We start from the raw sequence: 27,410 nt of genomic DNA on the forward strand, positions 1-27,410 counted from the left end.
AACAAAGAAAAATAAAACACAAACAAAAAAAACACTTCATGCCTTACCGCACTCTGCACCTTACCACTTATTCAATGGGGCGGTCTCTCTGGTGCTGGGTAAGGTAAGATCTTCACAGCTTACCGAGCAAACTAGTATCAGTCCCGGTGTCAGATGTGAAATATGTTAGTAGGTTCAAATTTGAAGACAAATACATATGCCATGAAATGTCTATGAATTTAAAAGGCATCGGAAAACATTAATAGCATCAAATTGGCAGCTTTGTAAATATTGCATTTTCATTTGGACAAAACAACCAAAAAGTGGCAAATTCATTTGATGCCATTAAAACACCAACCCGGATGACATTGAATGAAAATTGGCACCTTAGTAAATTTTGGCCAAATCATCCATTTTGTTGATCAACTTCATATGTGACACAGTATCAAAGGCTTTTGCAAAGTCCAGGTCAGTCTAATGTGCACATTTTTCCAGTGGTTCTAAAGTGGTTGAACACAGATGCCTTATAACATACTGTATATTGAATGCCATACGCAGATGGAGAATATGCACCTACCCTGGGGCTGGTGCACATTTAGACAGTGTAACTAATGGATGTATACCAAGTGGTGTTACAGCATCTCCATCCTAGCACATTCATACATAAGCTTGTACACCAGGGGAAGGACTTCTGCTGGGATTGAAATATAGTCGCGCTTTCGACTTCGACAACAGATGCTAAAGCAGTGTGCAACTTAGAATCAGACCTCTAATCTTGTCTTCACTGACCACTTCACTAGATGTTAGTATACATTGGCTTGATGTCAGATAACATTAATTCCATCATATACTTTATTAAAATTATTTATCACCAGTTATTTATATAGGACCCATAGGAGGTCATTCTGATTGATTCGCAAAGCTTTGAAATTTTGCAGCTTTGCGAGTCAAGTAAATGCCGCCTGGACGACTGGCTGCCGCAAGCATGCACATTTCATCCGCAAGCATGCGATTGGATGTTTTGCATAAACATCCATTCCCAGCTTATGTGTGTGTGACTGATTTCTAAAATGCTCGCAAATCTATTTTTGCAGCTACCTTGTACGGGAAGAGGATTAGCAGCTGAGCATTAGCTGCCCACCCCTGTCACCGCATCATAGGCGAATTACCATGGGAATGCCCAGCATTTTCATGGGGACACCCATGAAATGCTGGGTGTTCCCATGGGTGCCACCCATGTCTTCTGCCCCATGCCCAACGTCCAACCTGCTGCGTGCGAACGGGCTGGCGAATAATAAATTTGCCGTGTCTGCTGCACATGTACATAAATGCATGTGCTTTTGCGCAGCACCTAAACATTGCTTCCCTGTATGTTGTGATCCAATTAATTTAGCAGTATATTTGGTACTCTTTACCTAGAAGGGCGCCCATCGCGGGCATCGCATGTACATCGCATGCCATTATAATGGCATGCGATGCGACGCCCGCGATTTTACATAGAAATGCATGTTAAAATGTAAATCGCGTCGGTCGCATCGCATGAGGCCAAAAAATCGCATGCGATGTGACCGACGCGATTACCGCGATTTTACATAGGGAACAATGTTAAATGGCCCTATTGACCCGATTTTACATAGGGAACAATGTAAAAATGGCCCACAGACCCCAAATAGCCACCCTGAAGTTTGAAATGGCCCCCCCAATTGTTAACGCCACCCCACGATCAACGTCAACCCGAAGCGTGGCGAGCGGCGGCGGTACGCGTCCTCCGACCTTTTCATACCCCCACTATCCACGTCGGCGTGGAGTTGAGAATAGAAAGTGTGGCGAGCGCAGCGAGGCGAGCGCACGCGGATACCTGTGAAGCCCGCGAGGGGACGCGGATACCTGTGAAGGTATCTGCTGCGCTCGCCACGCTTCGGGCTCGGTGGCTCGCTGTGCTCGCCACACTTTCTATTCTCAACTCCACGTCAACGTGGATAGTGGGGGTATGAAAAGGTCGGAGGATGCGTACCGCCGCCCCTCGCGGGCTCGCTGCGCTCGCCACGCTTCGGGTTGACGTTGATCGTGGGGTGGCGTGAACAATTGAGGGGGGACATTTCACACTTCAGGGTGGCTATTTGGGGTCTGTGGGCTATTTAACATTGTTCCCTATGTAAAATCGGGTCAATTGGGCCATTTAACATTGTTCCCTATGTAAAATCGCGGTAATCGCGTTGGTCGCATCGCATGCGATTTTTTGGCCGCATGCGATTATATATGATAGGAAATGTACAAAGGCATATTGAGAATATACAGACTCTGCACAGTTGGGAGGACCATGGTGGGAATTGAACGCATGAACTATTACATCATCCGTACTGCAACAATGTAGCAATGCTGGCATGTCCACGTACATCTCTCCTCCGTGGGCTAGAAGTCTCGTTACAATACACATAATGTGCGAGTTCCGTGTGACTCCTAGCGTCATTGTGTGCAACTTTTTCCATTATAATGAGTCTTATAAGCAAAGCAGTGCAAATTTGGATTCATAAGCATCTTCTGTTGATTACAATGATAAGTGGCATACTTACAGTATATTATGTGTGCTATCATTTTTATCAAAATAAGCTGCTTGGGAGTCCTACAGTATCTACATCCCTCTGCAAATAATCAGCATTGTAATAGAAAAGTCACTCTTAAATATGCTTGGCACTACTGAGTCACTCCAACACCTACTGCAACAAGAATGGCTGTTTAACGAGCAAGGAGACTAGATGTTTGTGGACACATCTGTATGATCATCTGCAAAGTACGCGTATTTCTTACTCTTATATCTATAAGTAACTAATCCATGTTTTTTACTATCTTTCTCAGCCATTCTTTGTAGATCACAATTCCCGAAGCACTACTTTTATTGATCCTCGTCTTCCATTACAAAGCAGCAGACCAACCAGTGCATTGCTTCATCGCCAGCATTTAACAAGACAGCGCAGTCACAGTGCTGGGGAGGTTAGTCTTCAATATAGTGTGTGATATGGTGCCATTTTGTGTGTGCAAGTAATGATGACTACAAATAGGGATTCTTGATGTGAAAATTGCTCAAAACCTCACTAAGTGACCCTTGCATTTAAAACTGAATAATTTGAAATTGTGGTTACACCTCAGCATTCAACATTCAGTAGATGGTGTCCAATGGAGGTATTCAGTGGTATCCCTTGATGAGCGCGATTCACCATCAATAGAATATCACTAGACAGGAGATCAAGTGGTCGATAACCATAGAATACCCAAATGTATGCAATTGCCCTCACCTATCCTATTAGCCTTCCTTTATGGATGTGGCATACTGTAAACTTATATCCTTGGATAATGTTCTCTGACATCCTTTCCCCACCTATGATCTTTCCTTAAGGCATGCGTTATCCCGCCGAAGAGCACTTGGGCTCCTGGGTGGCAGGATCGCACACGATACACTGTATTGTTCTGTTATGGCCTCCAGGTAATGCGCTTGATGAGTGACACATTTACAGATGAAGTATCTCTCGGCCATTGATAGATAATGGGATGTTGCCTCATCAGGCCACAATGCTTGGGAGGCAATGGGGAATTTTTGGTCCTAGCCATTCTCCAGTAGCTGGGACACCGGCAAAATGATTCCCCAAATACTTTGAAGTCCCACCAAGGCACCAGCATTACTGACTTTAGCAGCAATGAAGAAACACATAGAATATGTACTGCTCATTGATCTAACATGGAGTTAGCATTTGGCAGGGACATAACTAAGCTGGTACAAAGTGTGCCTCAGCATACAGTGCTGCAGGGTTTGGGCCACTGTTGTGGAACTTGTCAATTATCTATTTTAATTACTCACACTTGTGGAGTCCCTCCTCTTTGTAGCCAGACATCACCTGACTGTCGCTGTTTTCTTTGTCTAACTTTATTTAACTTGATTCACACTTGTTCAGTCACACTATCCTTTGTTATGTTTCAAAATGCTGACATAGCCAGGATTCAAACTTATAGCCTGTGACACTGCAATCAAACACAGTCATCCTTGGGCTTCCACTTCAGGGCTCATGCTGCGTGCAGCCTGATACCACTGCTCCATGAAGGAACCCACTGCACTGGGCTGACCACCTCCCCACCCACTCACTCACCTCCCTTACACTACTGAGATGGCATCGATAAGTTCCTGGCTCTGGGGGGGACAGAGGGGGACATTGCCTGAAGAGCAATGCAATGAAAAGCCTAGAGCTGAAACCAATATGGCGCTGGACACAGACATCGCTCCCCTCTCTCCAGCGTCTAAGAAGTCTGCTGCTCCTCAGGGAGACAGTGACACTTCTCAGGTAAAATGCAGCCCTAACTCCCCTGTTACTTATAGGAATATTGTGGAAGCGATCACTACTACTATGTCCCCTCTCCTCTCCAAAGCAGTCACTGAGATTACACAGCAGCTGCATCAGCTCACAGTGTGACTGACACGGATTGTAGGATTGGGGCAATATGTAATGACATGCATATGAACTAGAAAGATATCATTTCATTCCAGAAAGAAAACCACCACCTGTGGAATAAATTGGATGAAATGGAAAATCACTGTGAAGAGGCAGGAAATAGGGGACGTACCCAACTTACAAGTTTGATTGTGGCACCATACACATAAAGGTTTCTTTGTAGGTCCCCAGACCTTACAATTCCGTTTGTCCACCATATTTTTAATATGGTATAAACCAAAAAATGGAAAAAAGTGGATATACAGATGGAGCGGGATTTATCTATCCAGGGGATGGCGATGCCAGCCGCCATCCTCTGCCCCGCGCCATCTGTATGCCGGAAGGGGACGCGCGCGCACGAGGTGCTCACAGTTGTGCTGCCGGCGGTCGCCCGGTGTCTGTTTCGCCCGGTGTCGGTGTCTGTTCTGGGATTTTTTCAGTCTGTGTTTGGTATTTGACTCTGATGGCCTCTGGTGGTGAGACTGTGCCATTACAGCTCAATCCTCTTTGAGCTGATTTCAGTCTGTTTCTGGTATTGGACTCTCTGGTGGCCTCCGGTGGTGAGTCTGTGCATTTACAGCTCAATCTTCTGTGAGCTTAATTATGCACAAGGCTGAGAGGTAATGAGCTCATTATCACAGCTTGGGAGCTGTCTGGATCTTTCCTAGGTGAATAATCACTTGATCCCTTCATAGGGCATTCTCTCCCCTATTCTTTCATGTGGAGAAAAGAGCCATCCATGGAGCCACATTTTGGGCAGGATGGGGAAGAAGAGCCCCCAATGCGGCACAATAGACTGGGAGACAACTGTGAAGGCTTGAAGATGATTGTGGATAACTTTGAAGCACTGTGAACAACTGTGAAGACTTGGAGATGACTGTGGGTAACTGTGAAGACTGGGAGACAACTGTGAAGGCTTGGAGATGACTGTGAATAACTTAAGCACTTGGACACGACTGTAAATAACTGTAGCTCTTGGACATGACTGTGAATAAAGGTAGCACTTGAACAGGACTGTGAATAACTGTGGCTCTTGGACACGACTGTGAACAACTATAACACTTTTGGGACAACTTTGAATAACTGCAGGACTTTGGAGACAACTGTGAATAACTGCAGGACTTTGGAGACAACTGTGAACCACTGCAGTACTTTGGATACAACTGTGAATATCTGCAGCACTTGGATACAACTGTGAATATCTGCAGCACTTGGCTACAACTGTGAACAACTGTAGTACTTTGGATACAACTGAATAACTGCGGTACTTGGATACAACTCACATGCGCAATGCACCCCTGGGACCGCTCTGATGCCAGCAGAGGCTCCAGCGGTATCAGGGCTGCTACCGTAGCAGCAGAATCCATTTCATGCGAGGGGGGGGCGGGAGGGCTGGAAGTTTAGTGCAGGAATTGGGCAAAATGGGGATTTAGCTAGGGCTTATTTTCGGGGGTAGGGCTTATTTTGAACAATTGTCCAGAAATAAGGGTAGGGCTTATTATCAGGGTAGGTCTTATTATGGGGGAAACAGGGTTGGTACAACTGTGAACTACTGTAGTACTTTGGAGACACTGTGGAACTTGGATACAACTGTGAATAACTGCGGTACTTGTATACAACTGTGAACAACTGTAGTACTTTCAAGACAACTGTGAATAACTGCGGTACTTGGATACAACTGTGAACAACTGTAGTACTTTCAAGACAACTGTGAATAACTGCGGTACTTGGATACAACTGTGAACAACTGTAGTACTTTGAAGACAACTGTGAACAACTGCGGAACTGGGACAAAACTGTGAATAACTGTGGTACCTTGAACACAACTGAGAATCACTGCGAAGCCTTGCCACTGAACCACACTCCAGGAGGTAGACTAAAGCACTGTCTCTCAACACTGCACATTGGTAGTTGACACTGAAAGTCAACACTGGACACTTTGGTAACTGTCAGAATCGGGATACCTTCCAGCAGCAGAGTCAGCGACCACATGGCAAGCTGTGAGCAGAGGCAGCACTGCAAGGCTTAAGTGACAGCGACTAGGACAGACATAGCAAGGGTTAACTCAGGCACTCAGGACTGTAGCACTGACACAGGTAAGTGACTCAAAGTACTGGCCCAGAGGCTGAAAACCTGATCCCTTTTAAGGAAGTGGATTAAACCATAGCACAGGGACTCAGGGAGAATGGTCTGATCTGGTCTCCAACATGGTGCCCCCCTGCAAAGAGGACACCTGCAGGATCCAGAGTACAACAGCTCACAGCCTACAGCAACCAGCACCAATACCCACACGGGCCTCAGCAAGATGGAGATCATCGCTGCGCCAGATACCCCTCTGGCCACCCTATCCGGAGATGTCACCTCGTCAATCCGAGCCTGCAATGCTGCCTGCCGCCACTAACACCCCGCTGGATGCTCCCTGCTGTGGAGGTAAGCCCCCGGTACGTGACAGTAATCGCCTGTTTGAGGATAGGGAGAGTAGAAATGTTTACACTGTTACTTAGAAATGTTTGTAAAGGGGTCAGGCCAGGGGAGAGGTTTGTTATCATTTGCATATGTAAGGAGGCTTCATCAGCCTCAGTCAGCCATTCCCAAATGTACATTAACTGTGATGCATAATAGTAATGCCGAAAGTTGGGGAAAGCCAATCCTCCGATATATATTTTGATCTGGTTAGTGTGTGTATATTAATCCTCGGTCGTTTATTGGCCCAAATAATAGAGGACAAAAGGCCATTAATTTGTGTGAAGAACTTTTGAGGGATGTACATCGGAGATTGCTGAAGGACATAAAGCAATTTGGGTTGAAATACCATTTTAATTAAGTTGACCCTTCCCGTAATCATTAAGGGTAACTTGCTCCATTTCGGAACCTTAGATCGTAGATAGAAGAGTTGTGGGAGTAGGTTCAGAAGAATATACATATTGGGAGTATTAGAAATCCAGACTCCTACATATTTAAAGGTAACCATCCACAGAAGTGGAAACTGATTGGTAAAGGGGTCCGGGATCTGACCTCTCAGTGGAGTAATTGAGGATTTGGACCAGTTTATTAACAACCCTGAGAAATGACCATACAAATTAATAATATCACATATTAAGGGTAGGAAGGCAGGATAGTCATAAATAGAGAGGAGGGTGCCATCAGTGTATAATGCTATTCTATCCTAGAACCCACTGTTAGACCCTTAATTGAAGTACTATCCCTGATCAAGCAGGCCAGGGGTTCAATGGCTATAGCGAACAAGTGTGGGGACAGAGGGCAGCCCTGTCTCGTACCCTTAAAGAGGGGGAAGTAGCACGACACATATCCGTTAACCGAGATCCTGGCTACAGGGGTGGAATATAAAGTTTCTATAAATAAATTTAGGCCCAAAGCCAAATCTAATAATAAGTGAACATATCCGCTACATTAGAAAAGGAGTACAACAACATAGTGTCTCCGAGCATTTCATACTTTCACACAACAGTGACCCCCAGGGACTGAAATTCCTCGAGATCGATCAGGTCACACCTTTCTGGCATGCAGGTGATCATATCTAAAGGATAAATAAAATTGAGAGCAGATGGATCTTTAATATGCATACCCTCAACCCACAAGGGCTGAACATAGACCCATGATATCCATCCACAAACTCCACCTCCCCCCTTTTTTTCCCACTAACCAGCCAGCTTTACCGACACAGAAATGCTTGTAATATCTGTGCAGCATACGCAAATTTAACATGTCAATATTTTATGTACCTTGAGCATATTGTTATTATTTTTACTAACCAGCCATCTCACTGACACAGATATGCTTCTAATATCTGCAGCAGACGTTAATTAGGAATACAAACATTGTGTGTGTCTTCAGCATTACTGTTTACAAACACCACTGTTAAGCAGTCCTTTCATCACCACCTTACTTCATCAACAATATTCTTTCCACTGTGTCAGCCAGTGCCTTAAAAAAATAACAACTGCGTGCCCCACAGAAGATCTGTTAATTGGCTATGTTTACTATATTGTAATTTTATTTAATTTATTTAGTTATTCACATTCTCATCCATGTATAACTTATATTGTTTTTTAATTCCACTTAGTTTCTCATTTTATACCATGCATCTTTTATACCATGACATTTATTTAGTTATTCACATTCTCATCCATGTATAACTTATATTGTTTTTTAATTCCACTTAGTTTCTCATTTTATACCATGCATCTTTTATACCATGACTGCATTCCTCCCCCATATACACATGCATGATCTACAGATCAGCATAACCACCCACCCTGTAACCTGAAATTACTACCCCTCCCAAGCCACAGTGACCCATAGGGCACATTGCACATCTCGCTCAGCAAGGCACAGCTTCCATCCACGGTGCCTGCTCTGCAGATTTAATCTTCTCTACCAACTGTATATATACCCCCCCCCCCTTTTGGGTCATCCAATCAGTGCTCCATTTACTCGCACACCCCCGCAATCAACTTGTCACTGCTCCCTCCCCAAAAGGGGCAGCCACCTAACCACCTTATGCTGATACCATTCTCATTCAGCAGCGTGCATCATCACTATCTACAATAGAGCCGCGGTTTGGGCTCTAGTGCCGGGACGCATGCATGCGCATTCATTCACTGCCACTCAGACCTCACCTCCCACACTAGAACTGCCGTTTGGGCTCAAATGCCCGGACCCGTGCATGCGCACTCCATCCCCGCAGCCCAGGAGTGCAGATCGCTCTCTAGCACCGGGTCTCAGCTCATGCGCAGTACAACCCGGAAGTCGTTCAATCCCGGATCTGCAGGAAACACACACGCCAATGCACATTTAAACAGGTACCATCCAACCATGCACCCCACCATTGAAAAAGTCCTGATTAGGACAAAACGCATTTGGGACAGCCACCCCACTCCACACATTGGTATTTGTATTACTCAGCCCGTGTTTTTTACCTTTGTTTCTCTCCAGCTACTCATTAAGCTATGTAAATAAATTGTGCTTCTTTTCAAAGCACTAGCCTCCAGCCCTCTTACCTCCACTGCACGGGCCATCCAACATCAATGAGTGCCTGCTGTTTGACCTACGCCTACTGCTAAGCTACTACTATTTTTTATCTGCACTTAGCAGCATTTACTGATTCATGCCCTTACACCAGAGGTACCATCCTGATGCAAAGATTTCTCTGACGAACTTCCATCCTCAAGTCCAACAGATTTGAGTGTCCCCTCACCGTCAGTTTCACAATCTCAAGACCTGACATATTGACAATGGACAACATCCACAACAACCAGCCCACAGTTATTGCTCCCGGCAACACCACTTCAGTAACTCAGTCTGGATTGTTATCAACAGACAGCCACTTACTGACTGCCCTAACCCTAGAGCGCCAGCACTTCCTTTTGTGTTTTCTGCCTAGATAGGGGAACCAGGACTATCCCCATTAGTGCAGACCACTAAGGGTTATCCTCAGAGCGCTGTGTAATCACCCCTAATCCAGCACCGAACCCAAACCTGTCCAGCACCTCCCAGAGGTAGCCTCACTCCACTGAGTCAAAGACCTTTGCTGCATCTAATGAAGCAATGGCAGATGTAGATGCGTCTTCCCTGGGAATCTGCAGGTGTGTGAACAGATGCCATAGAGTGACAGAAGTGTATTTATTGGGCATAAAGCCCATCTGTTCGGGATGAATAATATGCGTAACAACTTGAGTCAGCCTGGTAGCCAGGACCTTAACAATGATCTGAATGTCTGTAGGTATTAAGGAAATAGGATGATACGATGCAGGGAGATTAGGATTTTTGTCAGGTTTGGGTATGACAATTATTAGGGCCTCAGACATAGAGCTTCGTGTCAACTATCTGTTGAAAAACAGTGTGTAGGTGGGAGGCAAAAAATGTGAGGTGTTTCTTATAAAGCTCAGAGGGAATACCGTTGGATCCCGAGGCCTTACCACTAGGGGAAGCCTGTATAGCTGCAGTAATCTCTGTAATGGAGAGGGGGAGTCTAAGAACTCCCACTGGTCACTGGATAGCGAGGGTAGTGGAATGGCATGTAAGTAGGCGTGAAGATAATCCAAGGCATAAGTGGCCTTAGATGATCATACTATAGTAGAGTATAAATTAATTTGCAATATCAGGGGTATGTGTGACTATGTCACCACATGCAGTTTTTAGTTCAGTAACTGTGCAGGCACTATGCTCACTTCTTACAATTTGGGCCATAAAGCTACCCCACTTGTCACCGGAGGAATACACAGAGTGAGAGGTATATAACAGCTTGTATCGCATCTTATCTAATAAACAGTTTCTCCACTCCCTTTGAACCTTCAGCCATAAAGATTTGGAGGAGTCCAGTTTATAACTGAGATATCTCAGTTCCGCTGTTACAAAATTAGTCTCCAGGATAAGCTCCTGTTTTTTAAAGAAGGATTTTAAACTAGAGACCCTTTGTAAGGAATGCCTTAAAGGCATCCCACAGAATTCCCACAGATACTCCCTCAGAGTTATGTTAAAAAAAACTCCTTCCATGCAGCCTCCAATTCCAGACCCGCCCCCATACGCGTAAGCCAGAATGGGTTGAGTTTCCAGATTGCCTGGCCCCGCTGACAATTGAAATCGAGATTTAATGAGAAGGGAGAGTGGTCTGATATATCCCTACTTTCATATTTGAAATAGAAAGAAATGTATAGTGATGATCAGTTTTTTTTTAAATCACATATAATCCATAAAAACATCCATAAAAACACAAAAGTACATAAAAGCACATCAAATAACAGGTATTAACAGGGTGGAAAGGTGGCTAATTATCAGCATGATAGAACTGACAAGCAGTTCTAAAGTCGCACGTTTATGGGCATACACCATACCAGGTCTCCCAATGCAGGCACCACTCACAATCTCCACCTCCTGCTGACCAATGCGTTTTAATTCTATATGAATCTTTTTCAAGGTCTTTCACAGACCTTGGAAAAAGCCTAATACTCTTCACTTTGTCATTGAGGCCTCTGACATTCCATGACAGAAATTTAAGCGTACCCATTGTCACATCTGCACTGTACATCCAGGGGAACATAGAAAAATCTGAAATCAGCGACACTGTCACAATACAAGAAGGAAAATAAAAAATCGAAGACATACCACATAATATAAACAAACACAAGAGAAACAGTTAAACTTACCCCCCACCCTGTATACTATTGCCCAACTGTAGCATACCTGGAATCCGAAAATACCAAATGTGGAGCACTAAGTCTGATAGGGTAGATCACCCCATAGACACCAGTATTTCCCCCCGACCCTAAAACTACGCCAAAAAAAATGAAGCAAAATGTACGCTACAGTAAGTAGCAGCTAATGAACTATCCAAAGTCAAGGGGACCAGGAATGTAATGGCCTAGAGCCTTGGCCATAGATAAAGATGCAGCCTCCCAAGGCAAACGGAGCTTAGTAGAACAGTGCACTAATGAATCCATAAACATGACCCATATTACATATGTCACATAAGTCCCCCCTCTCTAGGATATAGAATATACTGTAAAAAAGGAACAAACTCTTATCATGTAAGTATTAGCATATTTCCACAGCTGGGCTGGGTGGTAGTAGCCATCTTATATATCATATACTCATTCAAAGCATTCGTAGGAAGTTGAATGTAGTTATTCTGGTGCAAGGGTGTGACACCAAGGTCTGTGTCTGTCCAGCCAGGCTGCCACCTTTGCAAGGTGTTACAAAGAATTTAGTCTCTCCATCAGCAACCACACATAGCCGCGCAGGAAAGAGTATAGCATAAGGAATATTAAGTTCCCTCAATCTCCTCTTAATGGGTACAAATTGGGCTCTGTCTTTCTGGACATCAACTGCAAAATCAGGGAATACTGAAATAGGAGAACCGTTCCATTTGAAAGGGCCCTTAGTTCAGGCTAACTTGAGGACCACATCACGGTCACGATAATGCAAGAATTTAGCGATAAAGGTGCGGGGTGGGGTGCCCGGTGGTAGTGGGTGCAAAGCATAAGCATGTTCGACAGCAAAGTGTGCAGAGAATTCATCAGAGCCAAATGCGTCCGGAAGCCATTTCTCCAAGAACTGTAGAGAAAGCTACTTGTAGAGAAACGCGTCAGAAACCAGTATTTGCAGCACGTACTTCCACTATGGACACATCTCCGAACCAGCCTGGATGGATTAACTATTCGAATACCGATAACTTGGGCTTCTAACCGATGGTCAACTTCCGCGCCTTGCACTCTATGGATTACAAATAAAGGGTGCTTCTGCCAGAAACCAGACCTGCCATAATCTTAAAGGAGGAACTCTAATGGTCTGTAGGACATTCTGGACCCTTGATTTACAAAGGTTGGATGGTAAATATATTGCCCTAAGAACTGCTTGTACTAACCAAGGCATATCTAGGAATGGACAGTGTCATTTGTGCTGCAATACATACTTTTATTGTAGTGTGGATTTTAAACATTTCTGTGTGCTTGTTCTTAATAATACTTTTTCTTATATACCTAAGATCAGTTGATTAAAATGTGTATTTCAATCTTCTGATATAAACTATATATGTGTAAATTTTTAGGCCCTGCAATCTTTGTTTTTCTTTTTTCTCTGGAGATCCCTCCTCCTCCTTTTCAGGGAGCCCCAAAAAGCGGACATTGTTTCGCCTGAGACGACCCTCCATATCCGTCAGCTTTTTATTTGATATGTTGAAGTTGGGACTCAACAGCAGTGGTGCGATGATCCAAGGGAGTAACAGTGTCTTCCAGTGTGGAGATCCTTGTTTCAACCTCCCAGATCCTCTCCCTCACCCACTGCAGAACATGGTGAATGATGGATAGGTCCGACTGAACTTGGGCAATCTTGTCTGCCAGTCGGTTTTCACTAGCCGTGACAGCATCTAGCACCCTCTGAAGGGGGTCCACTGGAGGATCCGGAGAGGCAGGGCCCAGGGGCAATGTCAGAAGGGGATTCAGGCTGCTGGACCTCAGGAGGTTTAGGCTGGAGAACCTCTGTAGTTTAGCTGTTATTGCAACTTGATGATTTTTCTTCCCATAGTGCCAATGACAGGTTTCACAGCTGGGGGGAGCACACAGGAGCACAGACAATGGATGGCCGCAAGTGGATATTGTGTGGTTCAGGGGCAGCAATCTAATGTATGAAAACTAGAGACCAGTTAAGGCAGAGTCCATATATAGGCGGCACAGTTCAAAAGGTGCCAATGTATATGCAGTATATGTAGAAAGCTAGACAATCCAAGTTAAAGGGCAATGAAAGGCCACCATGGAGGGGATGAATGCATTCTCACTTCCAGGGTGTATATATGGCCAGCACTGATCACCAATACTCCCAGGAGTCGCAGTCAGCCCCAGAGGTACATGAAGAGAGGCGACTCAACAATTTAAGGGAGCTGTCATTCAGGGTGTGCGCCGGGCCCGCAGGAGTCAGGCAGTGAAGAGGGCAGTGAATAGGATAGAATAATGATATATCCTATTTTGTGTGAATAAAGAGTTAATGAAAATAGAATAATAATTGATATATTGTGAAAAGGTTTTTTAAAAATATTATTTATTTAAAATATATACATATTATTTAATGGGTATTGTGAGCAATAGTTTTCGTGTAGTGCTAACTGCCTGATATACAGAATGTGTGACCCGGACGGGTTCACAATAAACAGAGGCATAGCGTCCTCACATTAATATTCGTCATAGTGGTAATAATGCTAGCAATATAGCCATAAATTATACTACACATATAACCGCACCTGCAGCCAAACAAATAAGCAGAGGATGACCTAAAGGTAGAAGTGGCTTACTGATCCCCTAACTATACATCTCATTATTTTGTGATTACCAAGTGCTCAAATAACATACTGCAGAAGCAGGCTATTATAAGATTAATATTCTAATTTAAAGGGACTTCACTAATAATTGCTGGTAACATAATATGTAATCCGGCTGCTGGCTTTGATATATGATCCATCTCCTAACCAGCACAAATTGTCTAATACATTCAGTATCCTTATGGGCGCATAATAAATAAAGGCAGAAGCGCAAGAATGGATATATACTAGTGACGGTGATGAGGCTGAGGACATAGCCATTAATCACATTGCATATTTAGCCACAATTGTAACCGGATACCTAAAACAGATGGTGGTACAGCGTACAGGTGTAGGTGTGAGATTAGTGATAGTGGTGAGATTGGGACTATAGCCACATTGCTTCTATTGCAAAAATAATAACTGTAGCTGTAAACAACAGACCACATTATTTCACTGATCTCCTCACCAGGGCCGGATTTGTCACTAGGCCCGTGAGGCACGGGCCTAGGGGCGGCACCTGTCATGGGCGGCACCTGCTGTCACTCAGACACTGACACGTTCGCCGCTCAATAAAAGATGGTCAGCAGGAAGGAGCTCTCTACTCTCTGCATCCCACGATTCCCCACTACTGTGCCTTTGCGCTGTTGCCGCCGCTGTACCTGTCACGCTCTGGGCAGCAGCGTCGGCAGCATGAAGAGACAGTCCCGTCCCTCCCTCCTGAGCAGTGCATGCAGGCATATGTCACACGCTGACAGACAGCCTGAAACTCTGAAACTCCGGAGTCCGTCCACCTTCCGGAGTCCCGTCCACACAAGCTGTCCAAAAGAGTTACGCTGCTTGTGTTTTATGTTCCTTACTACTTGAGGCATGGAACTATTCTCCCTGCAGTCAGTGAACCCAGTGAACCCTCCTTCCTCTCCTCATACTGCTGCTGCTGCACTGTGCGGGATGTGTCTGGAGCAGACAGTTTAACTGTTTGCATCCCTACTATTAAACACACAGTAAGTGATAATACATTTTCATGTTAACAGTGTGTTCCTCCATGTGCATGTGTGTCCCACTATTTATTGTGCTTCCATAAGTTCGATCTATCGATTATACTCTCCCAAGGGTCCGGCACTGATTGTCCTTGCAGTAGTGGCACCTCTCATTCCAGCATATTATATATATATATATATATATATATATATATATATATATATATATATATATATATATATATAACACATGTGCATATATACGGGGGGGGGGGCGGCCAAATATTTTGTGCCTAGGGGCGGCCTGGCCATTAAATTCGCCCCTGCTCCTCACCCGTACCCCCCGCTAGTCTTCAATTACCAGCCAATCTTGTAATCACAAGCTATCATAAATGCTGATAGGTAATCTAAAAAGAACTCAGATATAAACGCCAAATAAAAGCTATTCTATTTCAAAATAATTTTCCCCTTTTTTTACTATAAAGCCTAACTGGATCAATCCCTGCACTGGAATTTCCTTCTGTGCAAGTTGAGCAGCATACAAACGGATAAATAATTTTTTAAGCCTCATGTTGCCTCAGAGCGCCCTATGTCTCCATTAAAGTGAATCATTTATATATAATACAAATCGCTTTAATTACATGAGCCAGAGACAAAGCAAACTTGAAGTAGCTGAGGGCATGGAGGTATATATTGGAATATAATATATACAATACAGGTAATAACCCAACACATTAATGGGAGAATATTCATAACATATTCAAGGTTTTTTCTCTTTAAACAATAACACTAATAAGTGTATTTGACTTATATAAGTACAGTATCAATCAATGAGTCATTTAGGAACAATTTTGTATATATATATTCACACACAATTAAATTTTAGCAACAGGCCCAGAAAGTGAAAGGGCTAATTATAAATAAAGTAGCAAACTGTATATACAGTGTATAATACGGAGTTCATTATCTTTGTATGTCCTAATAAACTGCCTCATGGTAAGTTCCCTGAAAACGCATACAATATGCTGTGAAACTATTTGAAATACTCCAAAAAAGTAAACTATTAAAAGACACAAGGACACCAGTGGTTATTTTTAAACAATAAAGGTTTATTTACTATAAAATAAAGATATTTCACATATCTGACAGTTTTTAATTGAAATTCAATAAAACATTGTAATTTTATGTTTAACATACACATTTATCTCTTTAACTTCTGTGCCCCAATAAAAAAGACATTCTTCCCTATCCATCCTATCTATATTACATATTGTATTTGGCTGAACCCCCTTTGAGATCTACAGATCTAGACTGTCTCGTCTGGGGTTAAAATAAGTGCCGTAGCACTTGACTGTGCGAATATATCCCTCTGCCCTTTTCCCCCAAAAACTAACAAAGTGTGGAATGACCAATGCCAAATTCTTTCACTGCTTTTGCCATAAGATATTAAAATTTTGGAGTAAAGTACTACACTATGTAAACAAAATATTTAACATGAACTTTTCGATTGACCCACTAGCATGTCTCTGCTGTAACTTTAGGAATTGGTTCACCTCTAGTACTCCTATATCACTCCCCCCTGCTACCAATAGTTCTCACGATGGCTAAGAAGCTCATTTTAACTAAATGGACCAAATCATCAACCCCTTCTGTTATTAAACTCAATAATAGGATATTCCAATTACTGCTTTTTGATATATGCTCTATGGGTCCAAACACACCTATCTCTTTCATTTGAAAATGGGATGTCTTTATTAAATCTCTAAGCCCTGAGCTCAAGGCTCGACTAGCCTTCCCTAATATGGCAGGCTGATTATATTTTCAACATGGGGAAGGGGATATTGGGAAAAGAACCTGTGCACCAGTGCCACGTACAGTTTTAGATACAATGTGGTATAATGTGTGGTGATCCACTATTTTATTATATCTAAATGCTTCTGCACTAATAAGTAATGTGGAGGTGCTCCTCTGAGAGTAATAAATGATGCAAAAAAGAAAATAAAAAAGTACTCTCTGTTTTTGGGGGCACGCTTTAAATTAAAACTTAACGTTTATTTATAAATTCATTTAAAATGATTTAGACATGACAGGACAGACATACATTAAACATACACAAATTCTAGAAACTCAAATTAAAAGATTTCTATATTGATTGTGGATAGGTTATTATCAAGAAAATATCGCCCAATCCAAACAAAGGGCCTTATTTTGGTTCATTCTTTCTGACAAAATCCTTCTTAGATGGGCAAAACCATGTGCACTGCAGGTGGGGCAGGTGTTACTTGTGCAGAGAGAATTAGATTTGGGTGGGGTTTTACTTCAAAGTGAGATCTATATTGCAGTGTAAAAATAAAGCAGTCAGTATTTTCCCTGCACAGAAACAAAATTACTCACCCAAATCTAATTCTCTCTGCACATGTTACATCTGCCCCCCCTGCAGTGCACATGGTTTTGTCCATCTAAGAAGGATTTTGTCAGAAAGAATGAACCAAAATAAGGCCCAAAGTTCTGGTTGGAAGCTACCAATCTCACACAATTTTAGGTACCACAATATATGGAGTGGACCGCAAATATTTGTTTTTTACTTACTTTACACCAATAAATGTAAATATTTGCTTATCAGGCCACTAGAGTGGGATTTGACAGAGAGATTCTGCTAGAGATTGTGCTTTCTTGTACGGCCAGTGGCTGGTATATAACAGAAAAGAAAAAGGAAAAAAGAAGGGGTAGGGTGGAGAAGAGAGGGAGGAGAGGGGAGGAAAAGAACAAATTTGGTGTCAGTACACCCCTGCAGTCAGGGGCGGATCCAGGATAAAATGACAGGGGGGGCACCATGATAAAAGAGGGTTTAGGTGGGGGAGGGGCGGTGTTAGTGGTGCCAGTGTACATGCTAAGAGAGCGGCAGAGAGAGGGTGGGAATGGGATTAAAAATAGGCCCTGGCCTTTAAAGTACGCAGGCTGACCATGGCGACAAAAGTGAAGGATGCAGTTGTGCGCGCGCCAAAGGCGCGCTCCGGAAAAGGAAGTGTGGCCACTCAACAAGTGTGCATGTCCTTGAGTGTAGTGTACAAAAACATATACAACTTCTACACATTATGCAACAAAATACTAGACCCCATTATACTTGCCCCTTACACATGATGCCAAATGGAATGAGCCAAAATTCACATAATGCTACATGGATTTTGTCACAATTCACATAATGCCACACGGATTGAGCCAAAATTCACATAATGCCAAATGGATTGATCCAAAATTCACATAATGCCACATGGATTGTGTCAAAATTCACATAATACCACACGGATTGAGCCAAATTCATATAATGCCACACGGATTTAGCCAAATTCATATAATGCCACACGGATTGAGCCAAATTCATATAATGCCACATGGATTGAGCCAAAATTCACATAATCCCACACGGATTGAGCCAAAATTCACATAATGCCACACGGATTGAGCCAAAATTCACATAATGCCAAATGGATTGATCCAAAATTCACATAATGCCACATGGATTGTGTCAAAATTCACATAATACCACACGGATTGAGCCAAATTCATATAATGCCACACGGATTGAGCCAAATTCATATAATGCCACACGGATTGAGCCAAATTCATATAATGCCACATGGAGTGAGCCAAAATTCACATAATCCCACACGGATTGAGCCAAAATTCACATAATGCCACACGGATTGAGACAAAATTCACATAATGCCACACGGATTGAGCCAGAATTCACATAATGCCACATGGATTGTGCCAAAATTCACAATACGCTTCATAAACAGGGACATTGTCCACCAAAGGTGCGCATTAAACGTTTACACCGTAATGTCCATTACACGTTAAGTTACACGCCATTATGTCCATTGTGTATTATGCCAAACACCATAATGCCTATTAAAAATTATGCTACATAAGTGCTGCTTATCTACATGCTCATTGCCAAGGGTTCCATGCTCATTGCCAGAGGTTCCATGCTCGTTGCCAGAGGTTCCATGTTCGCTGCCATGTGGGATTACATGCTCATTGCCAAGGGGGAATACATGCTCGCGGTAAATGGGGGACAGCCGCTGCCAGGCAGAAGTGATAGCCACTGACAGTGGCAGAGCCTGGCTGTATTCAGAGCACTGCAGGTCCCGGCTATTTGAAATAATACCCCTTTCACACCAGAAAATGAATTGCCAGGTTGGCCCCTTTTACACCAACCTAGTCCCTGCATTTTCTGGTGTGAGGGGGAGAGAAGACCACCCCTCCCCCTCTTTAACCAGTTATCTCATTTAACCGGCTATATCTTCGGAACCAACTGATCCATTTACATGAGACAAGTATCATATTGAAGAATTTTGAGTGGGCTTTGAATGATTTTGGTCCAGTGAAACTGGAACGTTTGGTTCCAGAGTAATCTGCCCTCAAAGAACATGAACAGCCATGAAATTACATTTCAAAAATAAAAAAATTGGTTTACACGCAATATCTCTGGAACCGAGCTTTGCCAGGCGATATCTCCGGTTCCCGGGGGGCTAGAGACACAGGGCTGGGCTTGTTGGAAAGCCCTGGTCCTCAGCTACAAAATGAAATGACAGGGGGGGCACGTGCCCAGGTGCCCCCCCTGAATCCGCCACTCCCTGCAGTTTGTTTGTTATCACGGTGACTGCTGCTGATTGCTCTATCCGCCTGGCTCAACCAGACCTTACAATTGAGCGGGTCTGTCCGTGCGACAGTTGCAGATTAAGGTGTGAAAAAGTTGGGCTATTGTGTCTCTCACTGTTAGAGTGGGTGACTCGCTGGTTGGCAAAAGTACTTTTTCTTTTTCTTTTTTGCAGGCTGATTATATTGCCAACTCAACTCAACTCCCCAGCCACTCTTTGCTTCCCTTATGTTAGTCATTTTCAGATTCTGAGTGGCCCACATTTTGGAATGTTGTGTTTTGTTGCCTCCGTGGATATAGCATATCAATCACGATGTGGTATACATGTTCAAGTCAAGTGGATCGTCCTAGACCATTGCTACTCATTCTCAGCGCACTCATTGTATCAGTTTGTATTTGAGATAATTACTATCTGTAAGGTTCTTCTTATGCTAAATCTACAGACTAGCTTCTACAGACCTGATGTCTTCCCTTGTAAACCTTTGTCTTTGTTATATTATATGTTATTTGCAGTTTTACAGGTCCTCTCCTTCTTTAACTGTTTACCTTCCCCAATCTTTTCTTGTAATTTCTCAGTCTTCCCTCTTTTGTCCATTTGTTTATTTGTTACTTTGTATTGTATTTACTTTTATCGTGACTCCACCTTGATATTGTCCTCTCTCACTGATCTGTACAAACTCACCTGAGGATTGAATTGCTTGTACAAATTCAATTGTATATTTTTTTCTTATCAATATCATACTGTACATGGTGGTTGGTTGTTTATTCTCATAGTTAACTTGTTTTACCTATATGTACTGTTTAACTGTATCGTTTACTCACTTTTCTCACTAAAAAATTCTTAAATCAAAACACAGTCATCCTTTCCCAGCGAGAAACACCCCCTGACACCCTGATGTGGGTGGTGTGTGTGCTTGATGAAATGGTTAGTTGTAAATTGTGAGAAATCTGTGCTTGTTCATACTGTTCTTTAGTAGACTTCACCTTTGAACATACGCATGACCTAGGGCAGGATCTTTTTTGTGAATATTCATGTTTTTATTTTTTGCTTTATTCTTAGAAACTATGAAACATTGTATAACCGTTGCATTTTGTATTTGCATTTTTAACTGCACAGGTCGGAGAAGATGCACGTCACTCTGGTCCTCCTGTTTTACCAAGACCATCTAGCACTTTTAACACAGTTACTAGAAGTCACTATCAGGATATGATACCGTTTGGTATGTATTGTGTTGAGTGCAATGATCATAATACATTCAAATTATATAATTTGTTGGAACAGCAAGAATTGATTGCATGCTTTTATATAATATTACTGTTGTATTTTTTTGTTATTAATATGAATATATTAATATGAGACTCACATTAGTTGTAGATTCTAAAAATTTTAATAAGCAAAAGTATGACTTCCGGTTCCGGCATGGTGAGGTGAGCAGCCTCTCTGTACCGCTCCGTCGCCCGCCTCAGCCCGCTTACATTTCAAGCTGTCAGCACGCAGTAGAAGCAGATCGCGGTCACCCCGCCTCCTGCACACTGATATGGAGAAGCCTCCGGAATCCTCACAGTCGGCGAAAACTCCTCCTGGACCGCTACAACAACGCCAGGACAAAAGGAAGGGGGAACACAATATGGCGCCTGACGCAGACACCGCCCGTAACTCTCCGGCAGCCAAGAAACCCATCACTGACAAGCGCATCATGGAAGGAGATTTAAGTGTCCTGTCAGGTACGCAATCCCTTTCACATAAAGATCTCACTACACTAATTCAAGCGGCGATGCAACCCCTATTACAGCAAGCAGTGGCAGACATTTCTGCCCAGCTTACTACTTTATCCACACGCTTAGACACTGCAGAGGGACATATAAGCAACAACATGGATGACATAACTACCCTTAAGAGTACAGTTCTCCGGCTGGAGAAAGATAACAAGTTACTACATGAAGGGCTAGAAAATGCCGAGAATAGAGCCAGAAGGAAGAATTTAAGAATATCAGGTCTACCAGAGTCCCTGAAAGGGCCCCAGCTTGAGCACTTTGTTAGGAACACTCTCCCGGCCCTGCTCGAAGTAAAAGCTCAATGTGCTGACATTTCAATAGAAAGGGTACACAGACTTGGTCGGCTGCACCCCCAGGAATCATCCCGACCGAGGGTAGTAATATTCAAAGTTTTGAACTATCTACATCGCCAAGTTCTGTGGAACGCTTCAAGGAAGATTAACCCTATAATGTGGGATGGCTACACATTACGCATATTCCAAGACTTTTCTATGGCCCTAGCCAAATCAAGGCGTTCTTTCTCACCTATTTGTTCATCTCTAGCTAAAGAGAACAGAAAATTCTTTCTAATGTTTCCAGCACGCCTAAGAATCTTTACAGGCTCAAGTTTTAAAGATTTTGACTCCGCAAAGGAAGCAGAAAATTTCCTGGACTCTGAAAAATCCCGCTCTGGAAGGGAAAACATTTCTGATGCATCTTATTCTCCCACTGGCTGAATCTTGAATTAAACCTGATAAGTCATCTACCAAAATTCTATAAAGAATGTTGGTTTCCTGGAACCCGACAAATTTTGCTTTAAATGGGAAAACATTCCTGATGTTTTCAATTTTTCCTAACGGCCGAAATTGACTGCTGAGACCGAGATTCCTCTGTCATGCGCTGTAACTCATAATTAGATTCTATATGGTTTGTTTACTGATTGAAATCGGAAAAATCCCTGCTCTAAAAGGGGAAACATTTCTGGTGATTATCACCCTCCTAATGGCTGAAATATGTCTGTTACTAGATGGGTCTGTTACCTAAGTTCTACAAAGATTTGCTCTTACCTGATTAGATAGTTATTAAGGCTCTTTATGATGTTTAATCTTTAGAGTAAAAAAAAAAAAAAAAAAAAAAAAAAAAATCCTGTATTGAAGAGGAAAACATTTCCGATATTTTTTTTTTTTTTTTTTTTTTCTAGTCTCCTTTCGGTTGATTTTATATGCCCAACTGTTGAGCCTATTATTTAGACTCTGTAATGACTGTTTATTTTTTTTTTTTTTGAAATTTCAAGAAAACTGTTCCGAAGGGGAAAACATTTCCAATGTAAATTTTTCTTCTAGCTGTTGAAATATGACTGTTATCCGACGAGAACTATGCTACGGTCTTACAAAGAGTACTTGTCTCCTGGAACTTGAATAACTTTTTCTCCGAAGGAGAAAACATTTTAGAGGTTTACTATTTTCCACATGATTGAAATTTGACTATTGATTATTACTTACTAGGGCTTTTACCTGGGAATTATAAGCTTTGATGGGTTTTTGAAACCAGTAGAATATTGAGCTGAAGGAGGAAAACATTGCGAATCTTTAATATCCTCCTAACCGTTGAAGCCTGACTGATCCCTTAGGGGACACCTATTAAGTTTTTAGTATTTTGTATTTAGTATCTACCATTTAGTAATTAGAATCTATAAGGGAAGGATATATAGCAGCTGGCCCATAGTTGTGTTTAATAGATTAAAATATATTTGATACTTTGTTAATGAGAAGAAAAGGAAGAGAGGGAAGGAAGAAGGAGAAAGAAGGGGGGAAGAGAGAGAAGGGAGAAAGAGAGATAGGGGGAAGGATGGAGGGATGAGGGAAAGATGAGAGAGAGGGGAAGCGAAGAAGAGGAAGATGTGAAAGAAAGAAAGAGAGGTAAGAAGGGAAAATAAATAAATAATATATAAATAAATAAACAATATTTAAAAAAAAAAAAAAAAAAAAAAAATTAATAAAAATAGAAAAATAAGAATAAAAAAAAAAAAAAAAAAAAAAAGAAAGAGGCAGGTGGAAAAGACAGCTCCACAGTTCCGAAGAATATATGTATAAGTTTAAGAGAGGCTGAGGTGGAAGGGCGAAGCGGCCCGGTTTTAGTTTTCAAGATTCAAAATTAATCGGATATGCCTAACTTACCAGTGGGCATATCTCTATTATACTGGAAATCCATCTTTAATATAATGTTTACTGCTCATCTTTTGGTTAGATTGTATGTCCTTATTTGTCTTCTATGTCCCTTTTGTGTGTTTCCTTCCCCCCTTGAAGCAGCCCCAAGCAAGGTTCCTATTTGTGCAATATTGTATATATTTATGTGCTATAATGTCGCTTAAGATTGGCTCTCTAAATATCAGAGGCATTCACACTCCTGCTAAGAGGAGGAAACTCCTGACTTATTTAAATAAGCAATTGGTTGATATCATATGTCTCCAAGAATCTCATTTAATGCCCCCTGAAGTGAAAAAGCTTCAAATGTTGGGTTGGGTTGTGCTGGGTTCTTCACACCTCAACTCTAAGTCCTGTGGAGTAATCACCATGGCTAAAAAGTCTTTAGGTATAAAAGTCACATCCGAATTCTCTGATCCTGGCGGTAGAACTCTCCTTTTAGATATACTGGTAGATAATGTGAAATTGACTATCTGTAACGTATATGCCCCGACAAACTACAAAAAAACCTTCTTCACCTCACTCATAGCTAAACTTAGTACTTATGACCCTTCGACTCTAATAATTTGTGGAGATCTAAATTTAATTTCGTCTAAATTATTAGATAAATCTGTGGTTCCTAGAGCCTCACTTACCTTACCAAAGATAGGAGTCCCATACTTAAGCAAAACTCTAAATTTAGTGGATGCCTGGAGAATCCATAACCCGACAGAAAGAGACTTCACCTGTCTTTCTTTAACGCATAGTACATGGTCACGAATCGACTATATTTTAGTTGCGGAACCCCTTTTGATGAGGATATCTAAACCCTCAATAGACCCCCCGCTTTTATCTGATCATGGCCTGATCACTTTGGTCTTGGAACTCAAGGCATCCACTAATACACCCCCAAATTGGAGATTTCCTTCCCATCTAATCCAATCAAGAGACTTGAAAGAACATCTTGAAAAAGTTTGGTCTTTATTTCAAAAAGAGAATGAGGAATATCTGGAAAGAGATCCAACAGTCTTTTGGCAAACCGCAAAAACAGTACTCCGAGGCGAAATTATCTCTTTTACTTCAAATCTGAAAAAAAAACAAAACAAAAAATATATAACACTACAAACAGAGTTAGCAGAGGCTTTCCAATTATTTAAAATAAACCCTAACCAGCAGAATAGAACGGCCTATCGAAACGCTCAACTACAAAGTAATGAATACCTTAATTCTATGGGAGAAAAATACTTATTTAATGTGAACTCAAAATTTTACAAGTTCGGCAACAAAATTGGCAAGATGCTCACTAATTTGTTACAGGGATCTAGGATACGCCCCACTGTTCTTCCCTTATATATGGAGAATGGCACATTGGCAACCTCGGACATTCAGATTGCTGAGGTCCTAAAATGTTATTATGAGGAACTTTACTCAGTCCCTGGGGTCTCGCTGGAGGGATCGGTGGGGTTGTTGGCGGAGTCGGCAGATCCTCCCTTACTACCCTCTGAGGCCTATTGGAACTCCTTGACTTTCCCCCAAGTCCCAACTGAATTATCAACGAAATTGACGGCCCCTATACTAGAACAAGAAGTACGTTGGGCTATTAAACAGCTTAAGCCTGCCAAGGCCCCAGGGCCCGATGGCTTTTCTAATGAATTTTTTAAATTAATGGAATCATTTATAGTTGGACCACTGACTGCTAGTTATAATTATATTGTTGATAGGGGCCTGCTCCCAGCTTATTTTTCGGACGCAATAATCAAAGTTATTCCCAAAAAAGACCGTGATTTAAAACTCCCTGGGTCATATAGACCTATCTCGTTACTGAATATAGAATATAAGCTTTTCACAAAGATACTGGCCGAAAGGTTAAAAGGAATACTCCCACTTATAATTGGTATAGACCAAACAGGTTTCATTACCGGACGGCACTCTGTGACCAATATGAGAAGATTGGTAGCGGCTATTCAACAGTCACATGCTTTCTCGGCGAACAGAGGCCCGGACAATTCAGTTCTGGCTCTGGACGCCGAGAAAGCATTTGATATGGTCTTGTGGCCGCATTTGTTTCAATCCCTCAAAAATTTTGGTTTTCCCTTAGAATTTATTGATATAATAAAGACACTCTACTTTAAACCAATGTCTAAAATAGCATGTAACGGACTTTTATCACAACCCTTCCAACTTAATAGAGGAACACGGCAGGGCTGCCCCTTATCCCCACTCCTTTTTGCAATCGCAGTCGAGCCCTTGGCCATAGCCATACGAGCATCACCATTGATACAAGGGATTTGCATTGGGAAAACAGAAATTAAAATTGCCCTCTTTGCCGACGATACTTTAATTTTCTTATCTAACCCCTCCCACTCTCTTCCGGCTGTGCTGCGCCTCATCGATTCCTTCAGCGAGATCTCAGGATATAAAATTAACATGTCAAAATCCGAGCTTCTTCCATTAGGTACTTCTAATCTTCAAGTATATCAATCTTTGAATTCCCCGATTCCTCTGTGCCATTCCCATTTTAAGTATTTAGGAATACAAATTAGTAATGACCTCTCTAAACTATATTCTTTAAATTATAACCCGATAATTACACACATTAAAACTAAGCTAGAGGCCTGGAAAGATCTTCCCCTTTCCTTGATTGGTAGAATGGCGATTATCAGATCGATAATTCTACCCAAAATCCTTTACTGTATGCAGATGCTCCCCATTTCTCTAAAAGCTACAGATATTAATATATTAGAATCAATATTTAACAAATTTCTTTGGAGGGGTAAGCGTCCTAAAATAGCAAAAAATAAACTTAAAGCCCAAACCCCAGACGGTGGCTTAGGATACCCTGATTTGAGATGTTACTCATTAGCTATACACTTTAGATACGTAGGGGACTGGCTTTTAAATAAGTCATCCTTTACAGATATAGAATTAGATAGTGAAATTTTTTACCCTTATTCACCAGGGGCCCTGCTCCAGACAAGACAAGGAGCTATACCGCCAGACATCAGAGATCATATCCTGTTCAGAGACACTTATAAAGCATGGTGTCAGATGAACCGAATATGTAAGTCTAACCCCCAAGAGACTTTATATATACCCCTATGGGGAAACCCAGCCTTCCCACCCTCCCTATTAGACAAGAGATTTAACATCTGGAGACGGAAGGGACTAGATATGACTAGTAAGATGTTTGATCCGGGAGGCCAACTTCTATCCTTTTCTGATCTTTCAGAAAAGTACGACTTAGAGAAATCTCACCTATTTATGTACTATCAGGCGAGGCATTTCTCGAGCCATACCAGCCCCAATATCCCCACACATACTCAAGTAATAATTTTTTCACAGATTCACTCGATAGACACTTTGTTGAGGTTTATCACTGTAAAGAAATACAAATTGAAGTGTCTATATAACCTGTTAACTAAGAATTTGTTTTCTGATATACCACATTGGGCTGGGCTACTCGAGAGATGGCACGTGGATTTACCATATATTACTAGACTAGACCAGATTACTCATCTACAAACATCCTCAATGAAAGCTTTGAAATCGGCATACTTGCAGGAA

General features: G+C 42.1%; 1 protein-coding gene across 2 annotated transcripts in view; it reads left to right on the forward strand.

Annotated features, from left to right (window-relative positions):
- The window catches only part of HECW2 (HECT, C2 and WW domain containing E3 ubiquitin protein ligase 2), a 478,030-nt gene that overhangs the window by 256,542 nt on the left and 194,078 nt on the right, over positions 1-27,410 (forward strand). For both annotated transcript variants that reach the window (XM_083153595.1, XM_083153596.1), the window contains 2 exons: positions 2,836-2,970; positions 21,026-21,128. In XM_083153595.1, the coding sequence (XP_083009721.1) occupies positions 2,836-2,970; positions 21,026-21,128 (238 nt within the window). The remainder of the gene's footprint in view (positions 1-2,835; positions 2,971-21,025; positions 21,129-27,410) is intronic.

The sequence above is a fragment of the Crinia signifera genome, chromosome 7 (genome assembly GCF_055691185.1).
Source record: "Crinia signifera chromosome 7, ASM5569118v1, whole genome shotgun sequence".
Taxonomy (NCBI): Eukaryota; Metazoa; Chordata; class Amphibia; order Anura; family Myobatrachidae; genus Crinia; species Crinia signifera.